This window comes from Centruroides vittatus, unplaced genomic scaffold, assembly GCF_030686945.1.
Source record: "Centruroides vittatus isolate TY-2023 unplaced genomic scaffold, ASM3068694v2 contig_461, whole genome shotgun sequence".
NCBI classification, from domain to species: Eukaryota; Metazoa; Arthropoda; class Arachnida; order Scorpiones; family Buthidae; genus Centruroides; species Centruroides vittatus.
The window spans coordinates 341,155-364,328 of record NW_027122257.1 but is presented as its reverse complement, the minus strand read 5'-3'; the positions used below and the strand labels follow the sequence as shown (position 1 = coordinate 364,328).

Genomic DNA, 23,174 nt, shown 5'->3' with positions numbered 1-23,174 from the left:
TGTAATCAGAAACATAAAAATAAAAAGTAAAAAAAATAGGATAACTTTTAAACAGTAGCAAGTTTTTTTTACCAAGTTGTTTCATTAAAAATTTTTAAATCATAAATCAAGACAATGTTTATGCATTTGGGTCTCGTCAAGTCACCTTGATGACTTAAGTCTGACTCAAATTCGAGTCAGTCAACAACACAGCATTTAAGTAACATAAAATTAACTTAAATTCTTTGAAACACTCAAAATTATGAAATTTGTAACTGATAATTCATTAATTTTTTATGGACTCTCTGGGTTCCTTCAGACTCTGGTAATGTGTATTTTTTATATCCTTTAGACAGTCCTAAATTACACATACCAAGTAAATATATATAGATAGATACGACTATGTTAATTTCTTTACAAAAATTCTTTAGTATGTTTAAAGAGTACTAGAAATGCTTGTGTTATTTTTTATTTTTTTATTTTTAAAATTTTTCATACAGTGACTATACTATACATACTTTTTGTATACCAAAAGTGGTATATATTATTAGAACATTATAAAAACCAGTAAACCCAATTTCTAATAAGCCCAGTGTCATAAATTGCAAATAAATTCTTAGAAATGTAATTTTAATTGCATGATGTACAGAAATGGTTAACAAAAAATATAACACATATATGTCTCATATAGTCCTAATAGATGACGAGTGATCATAAAATCAGTATGTACTGTATATCTATGAATTAAAGAGTGCAAAACAGATATAAAAGACAAAAAGTTTATAAAGTTGGCTGTTTTAGAATAAAGCATTGCTTCGTTGGGAAGCTGCAGAATTTGTTGTGTTGCTAGTGAAACAACCACCTTATTATTTCCTACAGATATGCAAATTTTAGTCAGATCTAGTCAACTTGTTTGGTTACAAGCTTAAATCTGTTTGAGCTGCAATTTGAAACAAGTAAATTGCCAAAGCCATTTTTGAGACAAGACTATGTCTTGGAGACTTGGAGCTCGACTGCACACTGTTTTCTAAGGAAAAGAGAAAAATGAGCACTCTCCTATGAGGAAAAGTTGACACCAGTACTTGGGGTCCCGGTGTAGATTACAGTGGGCTTCGTTGCTGCCGTGGTTACGACGGGTTGTGTTGTCATGGGCCTGTTCTTGGCTACGGTAAGCGGGATCACTTTGAGCATCAAAGTGCTCATGGCAGTCTTCTTATTCTCCAATCTTCTTTGGTATCGCTGGTTGAGTGCAATCGTTCAAACTTCGCCGATCACGTCCGGTATTTTTTTATTTTGCACAAACATAATAAATATATTAATAAATGTAAAAACAAAAACAAAATTATATTTCAAAAGTTAGTTTTAATATAATAAAATTATAATGACTAGCGGCATCTAGTGTCAAAAATGTTCAGATGCTGAAACAAGATATCTCATGTCAACCGGTCAAGGTCAGCACATTATGACCAGAGATATGTCAGGAATAACATAGGACAGGTAAATGGGTTTTTTCAAACATATGTTTGTCAAAATTTGATTTCTCAACATTTGCATTTGAACTTCCCAAGGAACAATGCATGTGCAAATCTCGCACTAGTGCCTGTTTGTAGAAAGTGTGTTGCCATTTTGTATTTTATTTTGACTCGGTTCTCGGCAATATTCTATGTTGCTTGTTCATTTAATCAATTATTAGTACTCATTTAATAATAGTTATTAACATATGAATTTATGTAAAGTTTACAGCATAACAAGAATAAAGAATTAAGTAATCAACTTAAATGACACTTTAAATTCACTGCCATGAGCATCCCCTGAGTACCTACAAGTCTGATTTTTTTTTTTTTTTGTGTGCATGATTTGGGCACCTAATACTCTGTGCCAAATTGCAACTCCTAACATGTACTCCTTCATACCTTAGAGGTATGAAGGAGTACATGTTAGGAGCCATTGACAGCACCACGATTTTATAAACAAGACATGGTCTTGTCAAAAATTGTAGACCTATAAATTCTCACTGTCTGTCCTTCCTTAATCTCAAGAACAAAGTTAGATAGATGAAAGTCAAGATTAGATATAGAAAGATTAGGGGCTGGAAGCCCCAATTAAGTATATACAAACTTCCAATGCAAACCAGAAGTCACGGTATTTCAATTCAAAAATTTTTCCCAAAAAGGATTTACCGTATATCTTGGCGGATAAGACGATAGTTGAATCATGAAAAATGGCCCCCAAAATCTGGGGTTGTCTTATACGACAGATACAAAAAACAAAATTAGATTAAAATTTATATAAATTAAAACCATTATAAAAAGACAGACAAACTGTAATTATTTACTAGAAGAGAGTAGAGTAGTGCCCAAAATAGAATAGCCCATAGAATGTTTTTGTGACTAGTCAGTCATTACCCGAATGCCCGAATCAGTGCGAATATTTGCAACAATCGCAAGGCAGTGCTGCCAGATGCAAGAAAATAAAATTTGTTTATTCGAAAAATTACAAATAGGACATAATTCCGTATACACTATATAGTATTATTATTCAGATGATGATCGCTAATCTAAACTAAATTCATAGGCCGTTGATAGTTTGGGGGTCGTCTTATAGGACAGATATATGCTAAAACCATAAAACTTTGACGAAAATTTATACCTCGTCTTATCTGAAGGTCGTCTTATCTGCCGAGATATACAGTAGATGACTCTATTGCTAACAGGAAAAGTTTGATGTACAGGAGCAAGACAGTACTAATTTGAGGTGGAGAGTATATATTTTAAAGTAAATAAATTTAAAAAATATGATTAAATTGTATTCTGTTTGTTTTGTTTAAGATTATATATGAATGGCATTTGAAACATTAGTGTCAGAATTTTGGTTTAAAGTTTTGTAATGTGGTCAAAGTGATTGAAAAAAAAATAAGTTTCTCGTGGAGTGCTGTTCTGTAAGCAATAACTGTCATAATTTGGTTATGTTATATATACAGGTAATGAGCTAGAAAAAGGGATTGTGCATGACAAGGGTGCTATACAGACTAAAAGGACAAGAAAGAACGAGATGGCAAGATGGATCAACTAAACATTTATGGAATGCTATTAAAACTTGAGATTTTGTATAGTAAGGTTTGAGATGGAAAACTTTTGTTCCTAGTGTCACCAGGAATCAAATGATTCAGTGGAATGTAACCGAGGATAGTTTTATCATATTTAAATATGACTGGAAGAGGAGATTGGACTGGAGGTTCGGGTAGTGTAACTTACAATGCATCTGCATGGTAAATGGGAGTTTCAGGTTCAAGTCTCACTTCGGGTCGATTCTTTTCTTCCAGAATTTTCTAAATTATTTAATAAATATTAATTTAATTATAATTATTAAATTTAATAAGAGATAGTGCCTAATGCCTTTCTCTAGTGACAAATTATTTAGTAATTAATTAAAATATAATTACAGAAAAGTAGACTAATGTAATGCAGTGGTGGTTCGGCTTTACAAATTTATTGGGTTTTGTGATGTTCATTTATGGAATTTAACTTATTGGTTGGCTTTTTTCCAATTACATTTTTGTTATTATTGATACATCTTCAGGATGGTGTTTTAAAAATTTTAAAAACTTTAGAATTAAGCAGTAAAATAATCTCAATAAGTATAGTTTTTTCAAAATTAAAATTTACTATTGTAAAAATATTCAATGTATTTTGTTACATATTCAAAAGAAAATATTCTATATTGCTTGTTCGTTTAATCAATTATTAGTACTCATTTAATAATAGTTATTAAAATATGAATTTATGTAAAGTTTACAGCATAACAAGAATAAAGAATTAAGTAATCAACTTAAATGACACTTTAAATTTACTTTTTTTAATTGCATCTTAAAAATAATTTATTCAGAAAATTGGTTTTGTTACTTTAGATTAAACTTTGTTTATTTATTCATAACTTGTAGTTGTGGACAGTTGAACAGAAGATTAAGAGAAGCCAGTAATCATGATAGTCCTTGGAGATTACAATGCAAAAAGTATTGGCTTCAAACAGAGTAAGAAGTTTCTATTGTATACATTATTTACTTGTTTACAATGCAGTTTTCTTGTAGTGTGAAAAAGTCAGTCAAAATGTAATGAATTGAATGCCAGAATAACTGCTTTATATATTTAATATCTCAATGATAGTTATTGGGAAAATTCAAGCATTTGTCCAGTTGTAAGACAAGATTGTTTATGGCATAAATACAAAATTTGTTTGTTCTTAGAAGCATTGTCACACAGCATCTTTTACCTCATCATCAAATATTGATCATGCAACAAATGCTTAAGTACCCAAAGATGTGTAAATTGCATCAGGACATGTCAGACTTATATAGAATGTGACCTAGGATATCCCATTTAATTTGGCATAGCATATCTTGTATCATAGTTGCTGTGTGGCTGGGCATTATCAGTAAGAAGGATAGCACCAGTTGTCAATAAATTTGGGTGTTGTGATTTGATTGATTACCATAGGTTTTTTAGTGTCACTTGTTATCTTTTGCTTTAATGGCTGCACACCATCCCAAGAAATTGATAAACAAGAGGCCATAATGATCAAAGAATGATCAAACCAATACAGAATTGTGCAGGAAAGGTTCACAAGAAACTTTCCTGCATGATTCTATGTCGATTTTAACTTTTTTGTGGTGGTAATCTTACAGAAAGCAAGCAGTAAAGCATAAAATGCAAGAATACCCTGCTTCCATTGTATACTTCCATCAGTTGCTTTTTACTTGAAATGATTATACCATGTTTTGTCACTGGTGATAATTACAAAGATGAATGGCCTCTAAATGCATCAACATTTTATTTTTTTCTACTTTTATAGTTGATGCATCAAGTGGTTGGTTAAAGTTCTTTTGTTACAAACATATGTATACATGTTTTCTTATTTATTTATTTATGTAAAGGAAAGAAACTAGCTGTCTGAGAGGACTTAGCCTAGAAAAAAGTTGAGAGTAAGGTAAGATATGGGGAGTGAAGGCTAAGATGAGTAATATTAGGAGGAGGAAAGGTGTAGAAAATAGCTGAGAAAGAATTTAGAGTAGAGTGAATAAACAGTCCTGACATGCAATGCAGAATTTAAAGATAAGACAATATACAATATTATATACAACAAGAAATGCCATTCTAGCCAGACGAATGAATACAATAACTAACTACTGATGAGGTAGCAGCAGACAATAGGCATACAATTAACAAGCTGAGAACAATGTGATGATACAGTTGTATTCGTGACAAGCATTATCCAATTTTTGTTGGTGGGTTGGCTGTGTTGTTGTACTCCAACAAGTCCCATGTCCTTACAAAATTTGAGTTCTTGTAGGTCTCCTTGTTTGCACACGGTGAGCTGAGTTTCGCAGGCAATGCCAGACCATATTGTAGGCAATGGCAAATAAGCTGTACCCTCTGATTTTCATATCTTGGGCAGTCAAAGATGTAGTGGAGAACATTCCCCACAGAAGTGCCAGCGCAGCTACACATGTCACTATTAGTCTTTTTGAAATAATGGAGATAAGCAGGAAAGTTTCCATGTCTTATCAAACACTGAGTGATAATGTAGTTGGGTTTCAATGTATTTGCATAGCTGTTGGTGATGGATGGAAGGGAGGAATCTTGTGGTTGTACGCCTTATTTTGTATATTGTTGTATATATTATTCTTAGTATTTATTCCATTTTCTTCCTCTTCGTTAGTTCTTTTGTCTATCACTTCCTAGAAACTTCTTTCTTCCCTAACCCTTCCCTGTTCAAATGGTGGTGACCTAATTAAAAGACAAAGAAAAGGTGGTAGCCTGAGGGCTAAGTGTAGGACAAGAGGTCACTTTTTGGCTTGGACGTTGGAGAGATGGGACGTGTTGTGAACGCCTCCTGGTTGTTCTGGCATCAACTGGAGGACAAAGGAGACGACAAGCCTAAGCTAGCATCCGAGAGGAATCCGAAATATATCCCGATATAGGGACCTCAAGAAGCTTATTCAGAGAATTGGATAGATGTCTACAATCAACAATTTCTACAATTTGGAAAGTTGATAATCTAGCAAGCGCCACTATCATCCCAAGATCGTCGACACTTTGGGTACCCATTCTTTTCTATTATCATATATCCAACTATCCTATTGTCTATCTTTTCTTCTCTCTTTTTTATTTGTATAAGTAGTTTTAAGTATTTAGTCATAGTTCCTTATTTTTGTACTGCGGTGAATATTTTTTTTGTTGCGAGGTTGTTTAACGATTCTACCCAAGTATCTGCAGGAATTATATGTAAAAAGGTTAACGGAAAGAACGAGGAGTGTCGGAATTATAAAAGAATCCTGTAAAGAAAATAAACATGGATGATGAGAACATGTGTGTGTTATATTCTCTTGTTGAATCACTCACCACGTGTGTATCTTACAATCTATAGGTGATCCTGTCAGTAGTGGAGCTAGTCCACTCAGATTGCCATTCATCCAGGATATGGCTGTTGGTGAAGTTACTGATGTAAGTAATTGCGATTTGGGAGAAGGAGCACCCAATATTTAGTGGAGCCACCTTCTTTGCCAGTGAATCTGCTTGCTCATTCCCACTGACCCTTGAGTGCCCACGGACCCAGTTGGATTTAGCCAGGTTCCTTAGGAGGTGTTTGATGTTAAGGCCGGTCATTGTGCACTTGCTGTTGGTAATAGTATGAAGGACATACTTGCTATCTGTGTTTATACTGATGTTGCCCTTGTAAACATTTTTGTTACTAGTTATTCACAGTAGGGCCCTATAAATAGCAAGCAACTCTGCTTGGTTGTTGGAACAGTGGTTCTTCAATCTAAAGTACTGTTTTGCGTTGCTGTCGTAAATCACAAAGGCGGCCCCTGTTCTTTTGTCACTCCTGGACCCATTGGTATAAACTTGTCACTTAACATTACAGTCCTGACTATGGTCACCATCAAAATTTATCCTGTAGGTGGTTTCTTTCCCTGGGTGAGAATTTGTCGTGTAGCCAGAGTAATAGCCATCCAACATGTAAGTTTTTATGCTGTTTATCAAATCCTCACAATTTGAAGGGATATGCCCCTTAGAGCATAGCTCCCTGATGCCATCTGCAGAGATGTTGTGGAAATCCATATTAATGCTTTCTTATTGTGTCATGTTTTTCTGGTGTATGAGAGTATTCAGCTTGTTACTTTTTGACTGACTCCTATAGGTTAGATATTTAAATAGAAATAAGTGTTTGTAATTTATGTATTTTATGATAGTGATTTATACAAGTTCATTGAAAAGAGCAATAAAAAATTTAATTTCTTAATAGAAGAAATTAAATTTTTTATTTTTATTTTTTATATATATTTTTACTTCAATAATGTTTAACAGTTTGAATAGAAGCAAACTTTGTATAGAAAAACAAATTGATATAGATAAATTAAGACATTTGATAACAGATAAACCAAAATTTTGAAAGAATAATGTTTTACATAACTTATTACAAGGCATCAAAGTTCAAACCATGATACTTCATAAAAAGTTATAGCATCTAAGTGGTAAATTAATTTAAGAACTCTCTGTCTAAGTTTGTTTATATGATCAAAGCAAACATTTTCTACTTTCCAGTGAAAAATATTAATGATTCAACAGATGTTTATGGTCTGATTTACGACACACTGTTCTAGAACTAATTGGTGCTTGAAAATAGAACTCAATATATGTTATGACTGGCTTTAGACATGATGTTGGCCTATAAATCAAGCCAAAAACATTTGCCAAATCATTAAAAATTTTGCTGGAAAGAAAAAAAGGTTTGTCTTTGGACATTTCGACTTATTTTTGGTATTTTCAACATTTCTCCATTTTCTAAACATGCTTATAATTATTAATTTGTTTCACTACTACATTATTTTAAAACATAGCATTTTATTTTGTGTAACTATTGATAATTACTTATTAAATTTGCTAAGAAATTCTTTAAATTCAACAGTGCTACTATGTTAGTTTTACAGCCCTTTTATTACACTTTACTTCTATGCTTACAATTTTGGTTATTTAATGAAATTACAATAATTCATTTATGTAATAATTAGCTTAATTATTAAGTAATATTGTATTGCTGTAGATGTTTTATGAATGATGTAAAACAAAAATATATTCCAAAGTAGCATTATTTATTTGTGTTTTATTTAAGGAATATTTTATTTTTATGTGTAGTGTGTGTATGTATTTGTAATGTATGTAGGTATATATATACCTACATCATATACCTATACCTACCTATATACATATACCTACTTATATACACATATATATATATATATATATGGATAATATATTGTATACAAATTGTGAAGTTAGAAAACTGGGTAAACATTACTTATTTTAACCAGGGTTAGCTTGCTCCTTGATGCATATTTTTAGGTGTTATCTTTCAGCTTGTTATTTTTTGATGAATATAAATTGAAATTTCAATATTAATTTAAAAATAAATTAATTCATTTAGCCTTTAGTATGTTAAATGAATTTTAAAAAGTTATTTAAAGTAGTAATTATAGTATTTCAATCTTAATTTTGATACGGTTGAATTCTTGTCAAGCTACGACAAATTTAATTAATTAAACTTGTAAAATAAGATTTTCTTAATAAATGTATAACTTTTTTATGTGGAAAATATTAATAGATAGATAAATGAATGTATTTTGTTCAATATTACACATTATCAGTGTAAAGAACAAAAACTTATATGCAAACAAAATAAAGAATATGATTTTGTAAACATTAAAGCATGAAGAGTGAGTGATGTTTAGCTTTACTTTTTATTACTTTTCATGCTTTAATGTTTGCAAAATTGTCAGATATTTTATTTGTTAGTGTCTAGTTTATCACAAAGCAATCTTAGGATTTGCAAGGTCCTATACAAATTTATTTTTGAGGTCCATTAATTAATAGAGCGATGAGGGTAGACGGTCATCCATCTGTCTGTCTTTCCTTAATCTTGAGAATGGAGTTAGATAGATGAAAGATGAGAGATTCGATATGGAAACCTTGGGCTGGAGGCCCCGATTAACTATATACAAACTTCTGATGCAAACCAGAAGTCATGTTATTTTAATTCAAAAATTTTTCTCCAAAAGGTGTTAGATAGATGACCAGCATGACTATATTGTTAAATGAAAAGCATGATGTACAGGAGAAGCCACTACTAATTTCAGGTGGAGAGCATATACAGTCGACATCCCAGGGGAAATGAAAATGTGTCGAGTTATCCGATGTGACGACTAAAGCGAAGTTGGAAAAAAAACCACAAAACTAGAATTAGGAAAATACAGTAGTGCATTAAACAGTAGTATAGGCTTACAATACATTGTGTCCTCCATTTACAATTACTCTGTAGATGAAAAACTGAAAAATTTGTTTAGTGTTGTTTGTTTTGAGCACTTAACTGTCTCAACTTTCTTTTTCAACGATCATGAACGCCTTGAAAACATCATCTTTGCAATTGTCAATTGTTGACAAGTAACGTCTAAGGATTCTTAATGCCTCTGGCATGAGAAAATGCAAAATTGGATTCTGGTATGACGTTGATGTAGATTGTATATTTTCTTTTTGTTTATCTGTTATTATTTTGTACATAAAAATACATAAAATGTTAAGGCAGTTTTATTAATATGTATATGTATGTATATATATATATGTATATATATATATATATATATATATATATATATATATATATATTAATAATAATAATAATAATAATAATAATAATATATTAAATATATTAATTCTTCTTCTTAATGTGCCATCTCCTGTCGAATGTAGGCGATCCATATAGCTAATGTTGTCCTCAATGTAGCAGCTCAGAATATCTCCATAGATGTTCTCCCGAACCATCTTGTGATGTCTTTCAATCAATGATTCTTTTGTCTCCCAACAGACCTTTTTCCTTCTAATATTAGTCTAAGTATTCGATATTTCTCTCCTCTAATTATATGACCAATGTACTGTGTTTTCCTGACCTTGATGGTCAGCAGGAGTTCTTTTTGTTTGTTCATGCAGTTCAGGACTTCAACATTAGTAATCTTTTGCACCCATGATATTTGAAGTATTCGTCTGTACAAATACATTTCAAAAGCTTTAATTCTTTTCTCAGTTTGGAGGTCTAGAGTCCAACTTTTGCATCCATACAGCAGGACAGAGATGATGTAGCACCTTAACATTCGAATCCTCAGACATAAACTCAAATCGGATCTAATAAAAAATTTTTCATATTCATAAATGATGTTCTGGCTTGTTCGATCCTTGCTCTTATTTCTTTACGCTGGTCACATTGTTCATTTATTATTGTGCCGAGGTATTTGAGAGATGATACCTGCTCGATAGTGTTCCTGTGAATGACAAGATTTGCATTTTTCCTTGTTTTTGAGAACACAAGAAGTTTGGTTTTGGTAAAATTCATAAAGAGACCATGCAGTTCACTGTACTCGACAATATGGTCCATCAGTTGTTGTAATTCTTCAGGACTATTTGACAGATACACGGATGACGCAGTGGCCATAACCACTGCATCATCCGCGTATCTAATGTTGTTAATTAATTTGCCATTTACCATGATCCCACAATCACTGTCTTCCAACGCTTCCTTGAACGTAGCCTCTGAGTATATATTAAAGAGGAGGGAGGCTAGCACATAACCTTGGCGCACTCCTCTCTTAATTAACCTTTCAGCAGTGGGAGAGTCAGGTATGGTTCTATCCCTTAGTAGTGGAGAATATACCCGAAAAATTTTTAAAGTATTTTTTCACGCAATTTTTCTCATTTCCGTTTTAGAAAAAGTATTTGTAAACAGTTATGTCTAGTAAAGAAAAGTCTTTTTTTATTGTTACATAATTCATTTTTTATGTGAATTTTTTTTTTGCAGTAGTTTTTGGCTAGATTCTGGTGATACCCCCAAAAGAATTTAACGTATATATACGTCCCTCACCACTGCCACACGATCGCCCTCGACGTATATATACGTCCCTCACTGCTGAGTGGTTAACATGGTTTCAGAAGTTTCTTTTTCAAGTCTGACCTCTGCTGTTCAATGCCAATACAGTTTGCCGATGACACACAGACTGCCTTTGTCAATGCCAATTGATGTTAAGATCTCAATCATCTTTTGGGGATTTACACAGTCAAAAGCTTTACAATAGTCTATAAAGCAGGCATAAACATCAGCATTCATATCCCTGCATCTTTGAACTAATACGTTTAAGCAAAAGAGTGCCTCTTGTGTACCAAGCCCATTACGAAATCCAAACTGTGTTTCATCAATATCTAGTTCACATTTCCTGTATATACATCTATGGATGATTTTTAAAAAGATTTTGAGCACATGAGACATTAGACTTATCAAGCGGTAGTCATCACACCGAGAAGAACCAATCTTTCTGGTTATAGGAATGAAGGTGGACTTTAGACAATCTCTAGGTATTCTACCAGATTTATAAATGGTTTTGAAGAATTCTGTTAGTAATTTCAACCCTGTACCCTCTTGTTCTGCTATAGTTTTCAGAACTTCAGAATGAATCCTGTCATGTCCTCTAGCTTTGCCATTCTTTTGCATATTTATGGCACAAACAACCTCCTGTTTTGTAATTTCAGGAATTTTTCATTAATATCAGTTGTAGGTGGTGGATCGTCGGGTCTTCTGTCATCAAAAAGTTTTTCAATATATTCTTTCCATCGTTTCAGTTTTTCTTCAATGCCTATGACTATGTTATCATTCTCATCTTTAAGAATTGATCCAGGTTGTTTTCTGTACCGGTTTGTCATTTCTTTTACTTTTTTATGCATGTTGAATGTGTCATACTTTTCTTGTAACAGTTCTATTTCTTTACATTTATCAGACATCTATTTCTCTTTTGTGTCCTTGCATTTCTTTCTTATGAATCTATTTAACTCTCTGTATTTTTCATCATTTCTTTCATCGTTCTGTCTGTTGTCCATAAGCTCCAAAATTTCTGATGTCATCCATCCCTGTCTCTTTCTACTCTCAATGAATCTGATGTCATGTTCTTGTAAATGGTTGATCTTGTTTCTTATTTGATTCTAGGTTTCATCTACTTGTTCATGCTGTGATGGTGTGTTTCTTTCAACAAGCATTTCATATTTGTGGCCAATCTTTTTTCTTATTTCAGGATCTTTTATTTTATCTATATCGATTTGCTTTGTTCCTTTTCTTTCAACAACATGAGTAGAAAGTCAAAATTTGAATTCCATTACGACTGGGTTATGATCGCTATTGACATCTGCACCTGGATATGTTTTAACAGATTTTATAAATTTCTTAAATCTCCATGCAACTAGTATAAAATCTATTTGGTTCCTCACGATTCCCTGGATACCATCGGCCAGCAATTGCCATGTGTATAATCGTCTTGGATGTAACCGAAAAAAAGTGTTTGATGCAATTAGTTGGTTCTCAATACAGAACTGCACCAATCTGTCTCCTCGATTGTTTCTTTTGCCCAGGCCATATGCCCCAATGATATCTCCTTCAGCACCTGAACCAATCTTGGCATTGAAGTCTCCCAATATTATGGTTATTTCTTCATTCTTAGTGGTACTGAGTGCTTGGTCAAGATTGTTATATTTGTTCGACATCTGTATTAGGTTTGCTATTAGTTGGAGCATAAGATTGAATTATGTTCATTACTCTGTATGTTGTTTGTAATATTAATTATATATTAATAAATAAATAGACTTCCCCTCCTGAAAAAAATGAGTTTGCACCACATGTGCAGAGTGAATTCATTTTTTCAGGAGGGGGTGACGACTTATCAGAGTGTGGGACAGCAAAAGTATGTTGACTTATCCAGTAGTGATGAGTTAAATGGTGTTGAGTAAACCGGAGTTTTTTAACATTAATGCCTATGTAAGTTGGCCGGGACCACAGAAACTGACTACTTAACCAATGATGTCAAGTTATCCGGGCTACGACTTATGTGGAGTTGACTGTATTTTAAATTAAATATATTAAAAATATGATTAAAAATTACAGCCCAGCATTGTGATGATGTTATATATTAAAAAGTAACTTTAATTTTTTTTTAAATAATTAAATTTCTAACTAGTTTCTATTTATAATATTTAGGTGTCCACCAAGCAGAAGTTGGAAAGAACATTTTTGGCACTGGTACAAAGATATGGGTCGGTACATTCACTGTTATGCCACGATTAAATCTGCTTGGGACAAGATCACCGATTTCATGAACGAATGCTGTCCTGTAATTTATAATTCAATAAAAGGTAGTAAAAATAATAGAAATTTTTTGTGTGTAGAATAGATTATCTAATATCACCTCAATTGTTGGCTTTGTCACCTCACTCATTGAGCCAGCCCTGTCTATTATATAATAAATATTATAAATTCTTCTATAACTCTTGATATATGGAGAAGTATTGATCCAATAATTGCCGATTGTTTATTACATCTGTGTGAGGCTGAGATATTACCCCCCATGGGAAACTGGCTGTTGAGTTAAAGCTAATAAATCGACTTATTTCGTAAACAGGACTGGTGTGGCCAAGAAACGGGGTGCGAGATGATTTAATTGTTGCATTCCAGACCTAATTGACAGATCCCTGATTGTACATTGTGAGAACGAAAGAGGGATTGTCTGCCAGGGTAACTTTGGATGGTAACCTTACAAAGAGTTCAAAGCGGGACCTGCTAACACTCCTGTGGAGGGGCGGTGGCTGGGACAGAAAAATACACATTAGAGTAAAATTTATGGGCCAATCATCTGGAAAATGGGCTGACTCCAGAGGGGAATGGCCCAGATGGGTGTTCGGTGACCCCAAGGCCCAAATCACACCCTTGGCAACAGACCAGGAACCAATAGTGTTACAGGGGACCACTGTTCAGACTAACCAAAACCTCGGGATTTCGGGTAAAAATATTATAAAAGCCTGCGATCCCAACGACATGAGGAGGTTGCGAAGTGGTTTTTGAGAATATCAGTCCAGGAGACCCTAACTAAGAAAGGATATCAAACTCCTAAAGTTAGGACGGACTTCCCTGTGACAGTTTTCCATCCCTCCAACGTCCAAGACAGTGCCAGAGATGAACCTTCTTCGGACCATTGCCCAGTATCGCCGGAGACAAAGCCTCTTCAGACCCCTACAACTGAATCAATAGAGACAAACTTTCTCATGTTGAACTCATAATTTTAGATGACCTCTCTCTCTCTCTACTGTGTGGGACCTACCTCCCCAGATTGTGTAACCCATTGTAAGCATGATTTTACTAAATTAAACGTAATAAATTTTGTCACTTTGGTTTCTGTGTGGATCTCTTTGCATTTGGCAAACCACTACCCCCATATGTAAAAAGGCTTTCTCGTGTCATCCTGACAACTCACGGAAAAAACGAGTGTCATAACCTTTCACCTAAGGTCGACCCTAAGTGAGTGGCATCAGGAAAACTTACATCTGAAAATGTCATTAACTATATAAAACAAACTTTACAAGATATGATAGAAAGACAAATTGCCCATATTATGGTAAATATAAGAAAAGTAAACCCCACATTTCAATATGGGAATGCGATCAATTGCAGCTGTTGCACTGTCTAGCAGACATTTCCTGCACTAATACTTGCATTTTTATATTCTCAAATACTATATCTCCACTCTTACAGATACATCAAACAAACAGATTTTATCCATTGTTTCCAAAATCCATTATACAAGCATCTGTAAAATCAAGAGTCAACATTATTTTTAAGTATGTTTGTGTTTTCATTTATTGATTCAGTAATTTCAAATTGAGTTTAATGAATAATTTAGAAAGAACTAAAACATCATTAAGAACACAGTTATGTATATTCTGATCATGTAAAGTTGGAGAAAAAATAATCTAAGTTTTTATAAAATATATAAAATATTTGTATATTAAAATATATCAAAGGCTGGTAAAAATAATTGATTGAGATGCAAATAAATATGCTGTGATGGTTTCTATGTGAAAATGATCCAAATTACCTTGTAGAGTAGGTGATCGGTTAACGAACAAAATCTGTTCCAAGACTTTGTTCGCTATCCGAATTGTTCATTAACTGATTATCAATTTACCATAGGTTTTTATGGGAATTTGATTAATTCATTCTTAAGACCCCAAAAAATAAATAAGTTTCTTACTATGTTTATTTATATGTAATATATAAAAATACATATATGCACAGTCTTGCATTTTTATTAGTCATGTTTTTTCTGTTTGTGGGACGTTAAAGAATCTGTTCAATGTCGATTGCTTTTCTCTCTTCTGCAGGATTTTTCAGAAGTAATTAATAGCATTGTAATTGTAGAGATCCCTAAGCCTATTAGCTTCAACCTGATTTGGATGCCATTCTAAGACCACTGTTCTGACATCTTTCCACTTCTTTAAAAGATGGCTAATAGCAGATATCGGCATTAATCCTCTTTTTCAGAACAAAACATATCTCATCGAGTTTCTTCTGTTGTCAGATCAGTTTCAGGTTTCATTATGAGCTCTTCAATGTTCTTTATTTTTCAGATGTGATTTTTGTTACTTCTTTAGCTGCTTGAGTCTTCTTGATTATACTGTATCTTTCTTAGATAAGATTGAACTGCAGCCTACTGTAGACCTGTTCAAGCCATACTGCCCAGAAACATCAGACATTTTCTGCTCGATCTTTGCTCTATACTCTCTACCTTTGCTATTATACTCTCACCTTTCGAAAATAAAAACTGATGCAAAACTTAATGAGTGCCTGTCTGACAGTCTCGCAAATACTATAAAAGAATTGTTTCTGTCAGAAAAATAAAAGGCTGGAATTACAATGGAGAGTTTCAAGTTTGGAGGAATACTATCTGATCAGTATATACCGGGTTGAGTGTTGATGTTGACGTCTCCTGCCCTCCGAAAAGTTTCAAATTATTGCCTGAAGACAAGGGAAGACCAATTGGTATTCATTATTTTATGTCGCTTCTTCTTGTGTTTGTTCTGTGAAGTGTTCATTATCCGACTTGTTTGTTAACTGATCACCCACTGAATTTTATTTTCTTTTATTTATATATTTACAAAAAGTTTTGATTTATTTGTTTAGACGGAGTTTCGGAAGAAGAATTAAATGATGCAGAAGAAAAATTGAAAGTGAAATTTCCAGATGATCTTCGTTGTTCATATCGCATTCATAATGGACAAAAGTTAACCTCTCCGGGGTTTGTATAATTTGGTATACTAATTTATGTTGACAAAATTACTCAAATTAAAAATACTTATTTATGTTTTCTTAGACTTATGGGAAGCATGAGTCTGTACAATCGTTACCGCTCCGAATCGTTTTTAGATTTGTATACGGCTGTGGCGGGATTTCAGGTAATTTTGTGTTTTCTTTTATGAAGGATTTTCACTTAAATTATAACCTGCTGGAAAAATAGAAAGAATTTAGCAAAAAATATTGTAACTGAGGAAAAAAATTGACCCTGAAAATTGCTCAGTGTAGATAAAATTTAAGGAATTTAATGTTTTGTTAAAAGAAATTTTTGCGAGGAAAAAAATTATCCAAGTTACACTAATACAGTATACAATAAATTGGGACAAAATTTACAATATGACCAATGATGTCCCAAGCGAAAATAAACAAAGGAAAAGGAAACTTAACCTAACTTAATTCTAACTTGACTAGTTTTTACAATAGTAGTAGGGCCCTGGATCAAGATGGGGGTTTTTGGAAGAAATAAAAATTAACATGGAAGAATTTAGAAAAAGGAGATAGCTGGCAAATTAACTGAGGGTCTTCTTTCTTTGCTGATGAAGAAAAATTCCCTTTTTTTCTTCCTGACACACATGTTATTCCTCCAAAAACTCGATCTCAAAAGATGTCTGTCTCGTCCTTCTCTGTCTCTATATCCCCTTTTGTTGCTAGTCCTTCTGAGCAATCAGGTTCTACCCCTTTTGTTTTAAAGAAAACATCAGACCAACCAATAAGGGTGAAGCCAGATGGACAAAGCCTGGAAGTACTAGTTTTAAAAGAAAGGAAGGGAAGTTAAGAACACAAGGCTTGATCAAGCCACAATATAATGATGATTGTGATTAATAATATAAATTGACCTTTTTATTGATTAATAGTATCAAGTTTTGCAACAATTATTATTTATATGTAAAGTGAAATTTCACATTAAATGTGGAATTCCACATTAAATGTGGAATTTCACTTTACAACTTGACAATATATTTGAATTTCAATGTAAAAATATTTATTAATGTGAAATTGTAACATTAATCAAATCATAAATAAAATAAACTAGTGTATAAAATAAATAAAATAAATGTTACTATAGCCTTATGACATATATATATATATCCAACTGACCAGTTTATTATATTTATGTTTTGATTAATGTTTAATTTACAATAACTTGTATGGCAGTGGTGTCTTCAAAAACAAATTAGATTGTAAAAGCACAGATCTAGAATATTAAATTCTGTACATCAGATAACAAATGAAACTACAGTTTCTCAATGCCTTTATGTAGAAGTAAAATCATTCAGAATAAAAGTATGAATCTTAAATGTAGTAAAGTTTTTTCGATTGCCAGACACAGCTCCGTGGGAAAAACTCTAACAGGGCTACATCAAGCACAGTCTATTCAACATGTGTACCTGATGTTGAGACACTGAAAAGGAGGATAACAGATGCTATTGTTTCTACTTTTTCAGAGATGTTGGAGAAAGTGTAGCAAAAATATTGAATATCAATTAGGCATACTCAGAGTATAAAGGTTGGGTGCATTTATTAATGTGTCAGACAAAAACATTATATCTAGCCTTTCATTACAGTGAAATATGTTCATTGTACTTATAATAGTTTTTGCTAAATAAAATTTTATATTGGAAAGACTTTATACTCATCTTATGAGTATAAAGCAGATCACAATTAATACTCAGTTATATTATAACTGAGTATTAATTGTGATCTGCTCTATAAGAAATATGATACTTTAAATAGAAAATAAGACAAGTCTTCAAAACATTTAAGTAAAAGCAACTTTGGTTAATTTAACTGAAAGTAATGTAAATTAACTTTCTCTGATTAATGTTTTAATATTTGTCAAATTTGAAACTTTAACAATTTAATAATTCATGTTCAACTCATGAACTAATTTCTAAGTTTTATTGAAATACCGTACTTTCCGGTATATAAGACGACTGGGAATATAAGACGACCCCTGACTTTTACAGTTAAAATATAGAGTTTGGGATATACTCACCATAGTCGTCTTATACGCCAAAAAGTCATCTTATACGCCGGAAAATACAGTATTTTCTGAAATAATTAAATAATAATAATTTAATAAATATGAATAAGATGTATATTGGTGTATAAATAATAAAAACTACACAAAAATTTAATCTTCTGATTTGTTTTTCACATCATGAGAACACAAAATTACACAACTGGGTCAATATTTTTCTGTAGTCTCTTCCCTATCTTTAAGTATGTAAAGTTATTTAACATAAAATAAATTATTAGTTTAATATTGCAGTTTGTTAATTGCTCATGGAGTCCAAAAGAACGTCAAAAACAGTTAAGAAATACAGTAGCACATCAATTATCCGAAACAATTCGGGACTGGGGTTGTTCGGATAACTGAAAAAACATGTACGAAAAAATATATTAAGCTATTCCATGCTGAAATTTTTCTTTGTTGCATGTTGCTTTGTGTTGAATTTTTGTTACTGTTAAGCCTAACAAAAATTTTAAAAAAAAATAAAATCATGGCTATTGTATTGTTAAAAATTATTTCTTTATTTTGCACAAACAAAATAAATATATTGAAATATATAAAAACAAAAAAATTATATTTCGGAAGTTAATCTAGTATCAAAAACATTCTGATTCAGCATGATACACAGTTCTTAGAAAAACGCCACACAAAACAAGCAAAACTTACCACTCATGATGGGAAAAAAAAGCCTTGTTCCTATACTCTCGTGTCCTTAAGTACCCTCTCATGAATGCACCAGTGCTGCCAGCTAAAACACACACACCAACAAAAATAATATTGGAGTAGCCCAAGACATAGCCAAATATTGCAGCACCACAGCACTGGCAAAATTTGAATTTGCCAACTGGAATGCTTTTGGTTAACCGATGTTTCGGTTGATTGGTATTCGGATAATTGATGCTCTACTGCAGCAATTCTCAACCTACTTAGCTCCGCGACCCCAAAAATAGTAAATATAAATAAAATTAATATTTTGGGACCCCCACCCAAAGGAATAATAACAATAAGCCTTACTATTACTAATTGAATTTTGACTGTAATTATAAATGTAAACAAATGCAACCATCACCTTGATTTCTTTATATGTGTACTTATTGTAAGTAAAATGTTTATAAGTTTATAATAATTGATTTTTTCTCATAAAATGATTTCATTATTGTTTCATGATCCCCCTGTAATATCACTGTGACCCTCAGGTTGAGAAATGCTGCTCTACTGTATACACAAGATGATTGGAAGGTGATATATAAAACTTTTTAGGTGATCAATTATTTGATTTACAGTAAAAAATGTTGACATTCTTCCGTTTGATTCTCAAATGTGAGTGAGTTACAGAGAAAAATCTTTATTTCTAATTTTGACGTTGATGAGTTAAAAACTAAGTTTACAAGAGATACTCAAAGAGATTGCCTTTGCTAGCTATACACGTTTTGCATCTACGAATAATATCAGTTATCTTTGAGAATCAAACATGGGAAAATTAACACAAGTCTCTGCTGTGTGATAAAATTGGCTCCACTGTGTTGTTGTTCCCATGGTATGATGAATCCAAGACATTATATTTTTGCGTCATCTTCTGGTTATGAATAGTCTTTAGAGATTTACATTGTTTTGTGGAAAAAATACAAACACTTAAAAATTTTTCAGAATAGAGACTGTTTACGTGGATGCATGCCCCTGACGTTTTGTCTTCATTCGGCACTGACACAGTTCATCGCTCTGTCTGACGTGGACGGTTATGAACCAAACACCATCTTCTATTTAAGTCTGGATCAGAATGCACTCCAGTATCGTGCGACCGATGTGTTCATTTCGGGTAAATTTAAAATCAGTTTTACGATTTATGGAAGAAAAAATTTTGCCTGCATGTATTTTCAAATTAGAGATTCGAATTATTGTCGACTTCAAACTTCAATGCAATTGTGAATATGTATGTTTCAGGTAGAACATTTTCTGAATGGTTGACGACATATGCTAGACAACTTTGTAATAACGAATTTGTTGTGATGCACGATCAACCTTTCAGGTAAAACTTGAATTAGTAGTTATTTAAGCTTGGAAAAGTATATTTAAACTTTTAATTTAAGTTAATTTGTTACAGATTTTACAAGGATCTATCTTGCAAATTAAAAACTGACTACATTACCGTTTCGGTGGCAACTTCATTTTTGCCTGAATCGAGTAGCATAAATCCTCCTTATTTTTTTCATGCTTATCGTATCACGTGAGTATTTTTTTTATTTAAACGATAGCTAGATATAACTTGGTTTTGAGAATATAAGGTCTTATTTACGACTTACTTAGTATGTCGATGGATGAGGATGCGCCAAAATCCGAATCGTGTCAGTTAGAAACAAGACATTGGATAATAACTGATGAAAACGGAGAAGAGAAGAGAGTTGATGGACCAGGAGTTGTCGGTAACTTATATTTATTATTAAGTCTCATTCTTGTAACAAACTTATATTTGTTTAATAAGAATTTGCATTAAAATAAATAAATAATTTAATAAACTTTGCATATTTTGGATGGAAACTTAATTTCTTGAATTTTTTTTATTATTTGTATTTGTTAAATCTTGTACAAGATTAGAATCATAAGAATCCAGATTTCACTTGCAGGATTCCATTTTGGTTACAAAAAATAGGCATTTAAAATATATTATCACACTTAGTTATGTTCCAACGGACAGTATAAGTTATTGAATTTGTAGAAATATTAGTTACTCTTCTCAATTTTTCAATCTCTACTTTCTCATAGAAAATAGTCCATCATACTTGATGGGAGAATTTCTTGTCTATATGTAATAGAGTGGCATGGCAGAAACATTTATGTTATCAGAGACTTTTAAAGTTGATTTGTTTTTAAACTTTTACTTTAATCTGTTTATTGCATATTTAATAAAAGTTAGTATTTCAACAAATTATTTTATTTATTAGGTGAATATCCAGTAATGTTTCCCGGAGCCTCATTTTCTTGGATCAGCTGTACGAGTTTCAACACCACTTATGGCAATATGAGAGGCCATTTCAAAATGAGGAATCTGGTGACGGGTAAGAAAATACTTGATGCGCCGCATTTCATTTTTAAAGATTCCTTAATGGGCATTTTTTATGCTGGCAGGTGAAAGAAGCATTGTCGAATGCCCAGTTTTTCACATGAAGTGCCTCCCTTACATAACCGTAAACGATTTTCACACAAAGAAGACTTCTTGAAGAATTCATTAGCCGAAAGCTATATTTTCAATTATTGTATAAAAGAAAAGTCCTTGATTTAAATCTATTTGTAAAAAGGGTAGTATTTTTAAAGGTTTAATTTATAATAAGTATATAATAATATATTTTGTAGTTTAAAGGATTTTTGCATTCTTAAATATATTTTTAATATCTGAAAAAAAACCAAATGAAATAATTATTTAAAAATTTTTATTTTAATGAATTTACTGTTATATTTTCAAAAATGAAACATTTACCTAACACTTGTAAAGTGATTTTATCAGTATATGAAATGGGACAATTGTGTGATAAGATAATTGCAAACTGCCACGAGCAATCTGGCTTTGAATCTGATTCTTTTCCACGGGTAGGGTGGGTCATCGCTTATTTTTCATCCCTTGCCTATGTCAACATGCTCACGTTCACATCCCTCATCGGCGGATTCATTAGCAACAAGTGCAATCGGAGTGGATCACAAAGGCCATGGCATCATAATTCCACGTATCTTCATATTGTTTAAGGAAATTTAATACTTTTGTGTATTTATGAGGTCAGATTTTGGTTTTAGTATATAATGACATATAATATTTATACTAAAAGATACAGTGTATAAATACCAATATCTTTTACATTAATTTTTTAAAATATGGCAGAAAATTGCAATTAAAACAATTTTATGAAATTAATTTGTTATAAACAGGATCTTGCCTTATAGATAATGGGAAAATGTGAGTCATACTTTATCCCTTTAATTTTATTTATAAAAATAGTTATAAATATTAAAAAGCATAATTTTGTAATGGTGTAAGTGATATTTGTATCAATTATTTTTATTTATTGGCATTTACGACCCGGGGATGCATCTTAATCCGTTCTACAGATCGTAAAAAGTCGGCAAAAAGACGATAATCATTTGTTTCCTATTTATGTAACGGAAGTTCCTTAGTTCTATTAAGATTTAAGTAAAATTTGTTTGTTATAAGTTAGTTAATAATTTATCTTAATCATTATAAGTATTGGATTAAATAAAATTTATTTATATCAGAATTATGAAGCGTCTCCGCCACAAAATGAATTTTGTATTAATTGAAGTTCTTATCACATTTAAAGTACTCATTGTAAGAGGATTGAAAACAATGTCACATTCCACATCATATTATTCTTCTGCATAAGCTGATAGAGATAAAGTGCCAGAGTCATCCATAACAGTTATAAAGAGATTGGAAAGAGTGACTTAAATTTCTTTCTCTTGTCAAGAAAGAAATTAGAGTGGATGGTTAGACCAATATCCATCTTGTTTGAAATTCAGAGTATCTGTCCACAAAGATGAAATATCTAAAACGATGGAATTATTTACAAAAGAATTCAAAAAAGATTTTTAATATTTTATCCATTTGTTACTCTGGATCTAGACTGCCATGGATTTTTGGAATGTCACATACTTAAATTACATTCTAATTTTTGCAGCAAAATCTGCTTTTCTAATTTGTTGGAAGGATCTAATTTGTGTTGTTGGAAAATCAATATGTAAAGCTATCCATAATTATATAATCAAGTAATAAAACTTTAAAAATAAGAATTAATGGCAACATTTATAATACAAGCTTTATAATACAAACTTTATTTAGAATGAAATTAACATTCCCGTTCCTCAATGTAATGACTTATTCAAAATCTGTGGGATGTGGCTGTTCCTTTTTTAC

At 32.0% G+C, this 23,174-nt stretch overlaps 1 protein-coding gene across 1 annotated transcript in view; it reads left to right on the top strand.

Annotated features, from left to right (window-relative positions):
- LOC136977580 (F-box only protein 3-like) overlaps nt 1–22,518 on the top strand; it is a 29,813-nt gene extending 7,295 nt beyond the window's left edge. The window contains exons 2-11 of the mRNA XM_067273098.1: nt 3,920–4,009; nt 13,096–13,250; nt 16,072–16,186; nt 16,262–16,343; nt 19,904–20,072; nt 20,198–20,282; nt 20,358–20,480; nt 20,561–20,676; nt 21,196–21,309; nt 21,380–22,518. Of these exons, the coding sequence (XP_067129199.1) occupies nt 3,920–4,009; nt 13,096–13,250; nt 16,072–16,186; nt 16,262–16,343; nt 19,904–20,072; nt 20,198–20,282; nt 20,358–20,480; nt 20,561–20,676; nt 21,196–21,309; nt 21,380–21,471 (1,141 nt within the window). The 3' untranslated portion in view covers nt 21,472–22,518. The remainder of the gene's footprint in view (nt 1–3,919; nt 4,010–13,095; nt 13,251–16,071; nt 16,187–16,261; nt 16,344–19,903; nt 20,073–20,197; nt 20,283–20,357; nt 20,481–20,560; nt 20,677–21,195; nt 21,310–21,379) is intronic.
- The last annotated feature ends 656 nt before the right edge of the window (nt 22,519–23,174 follow it).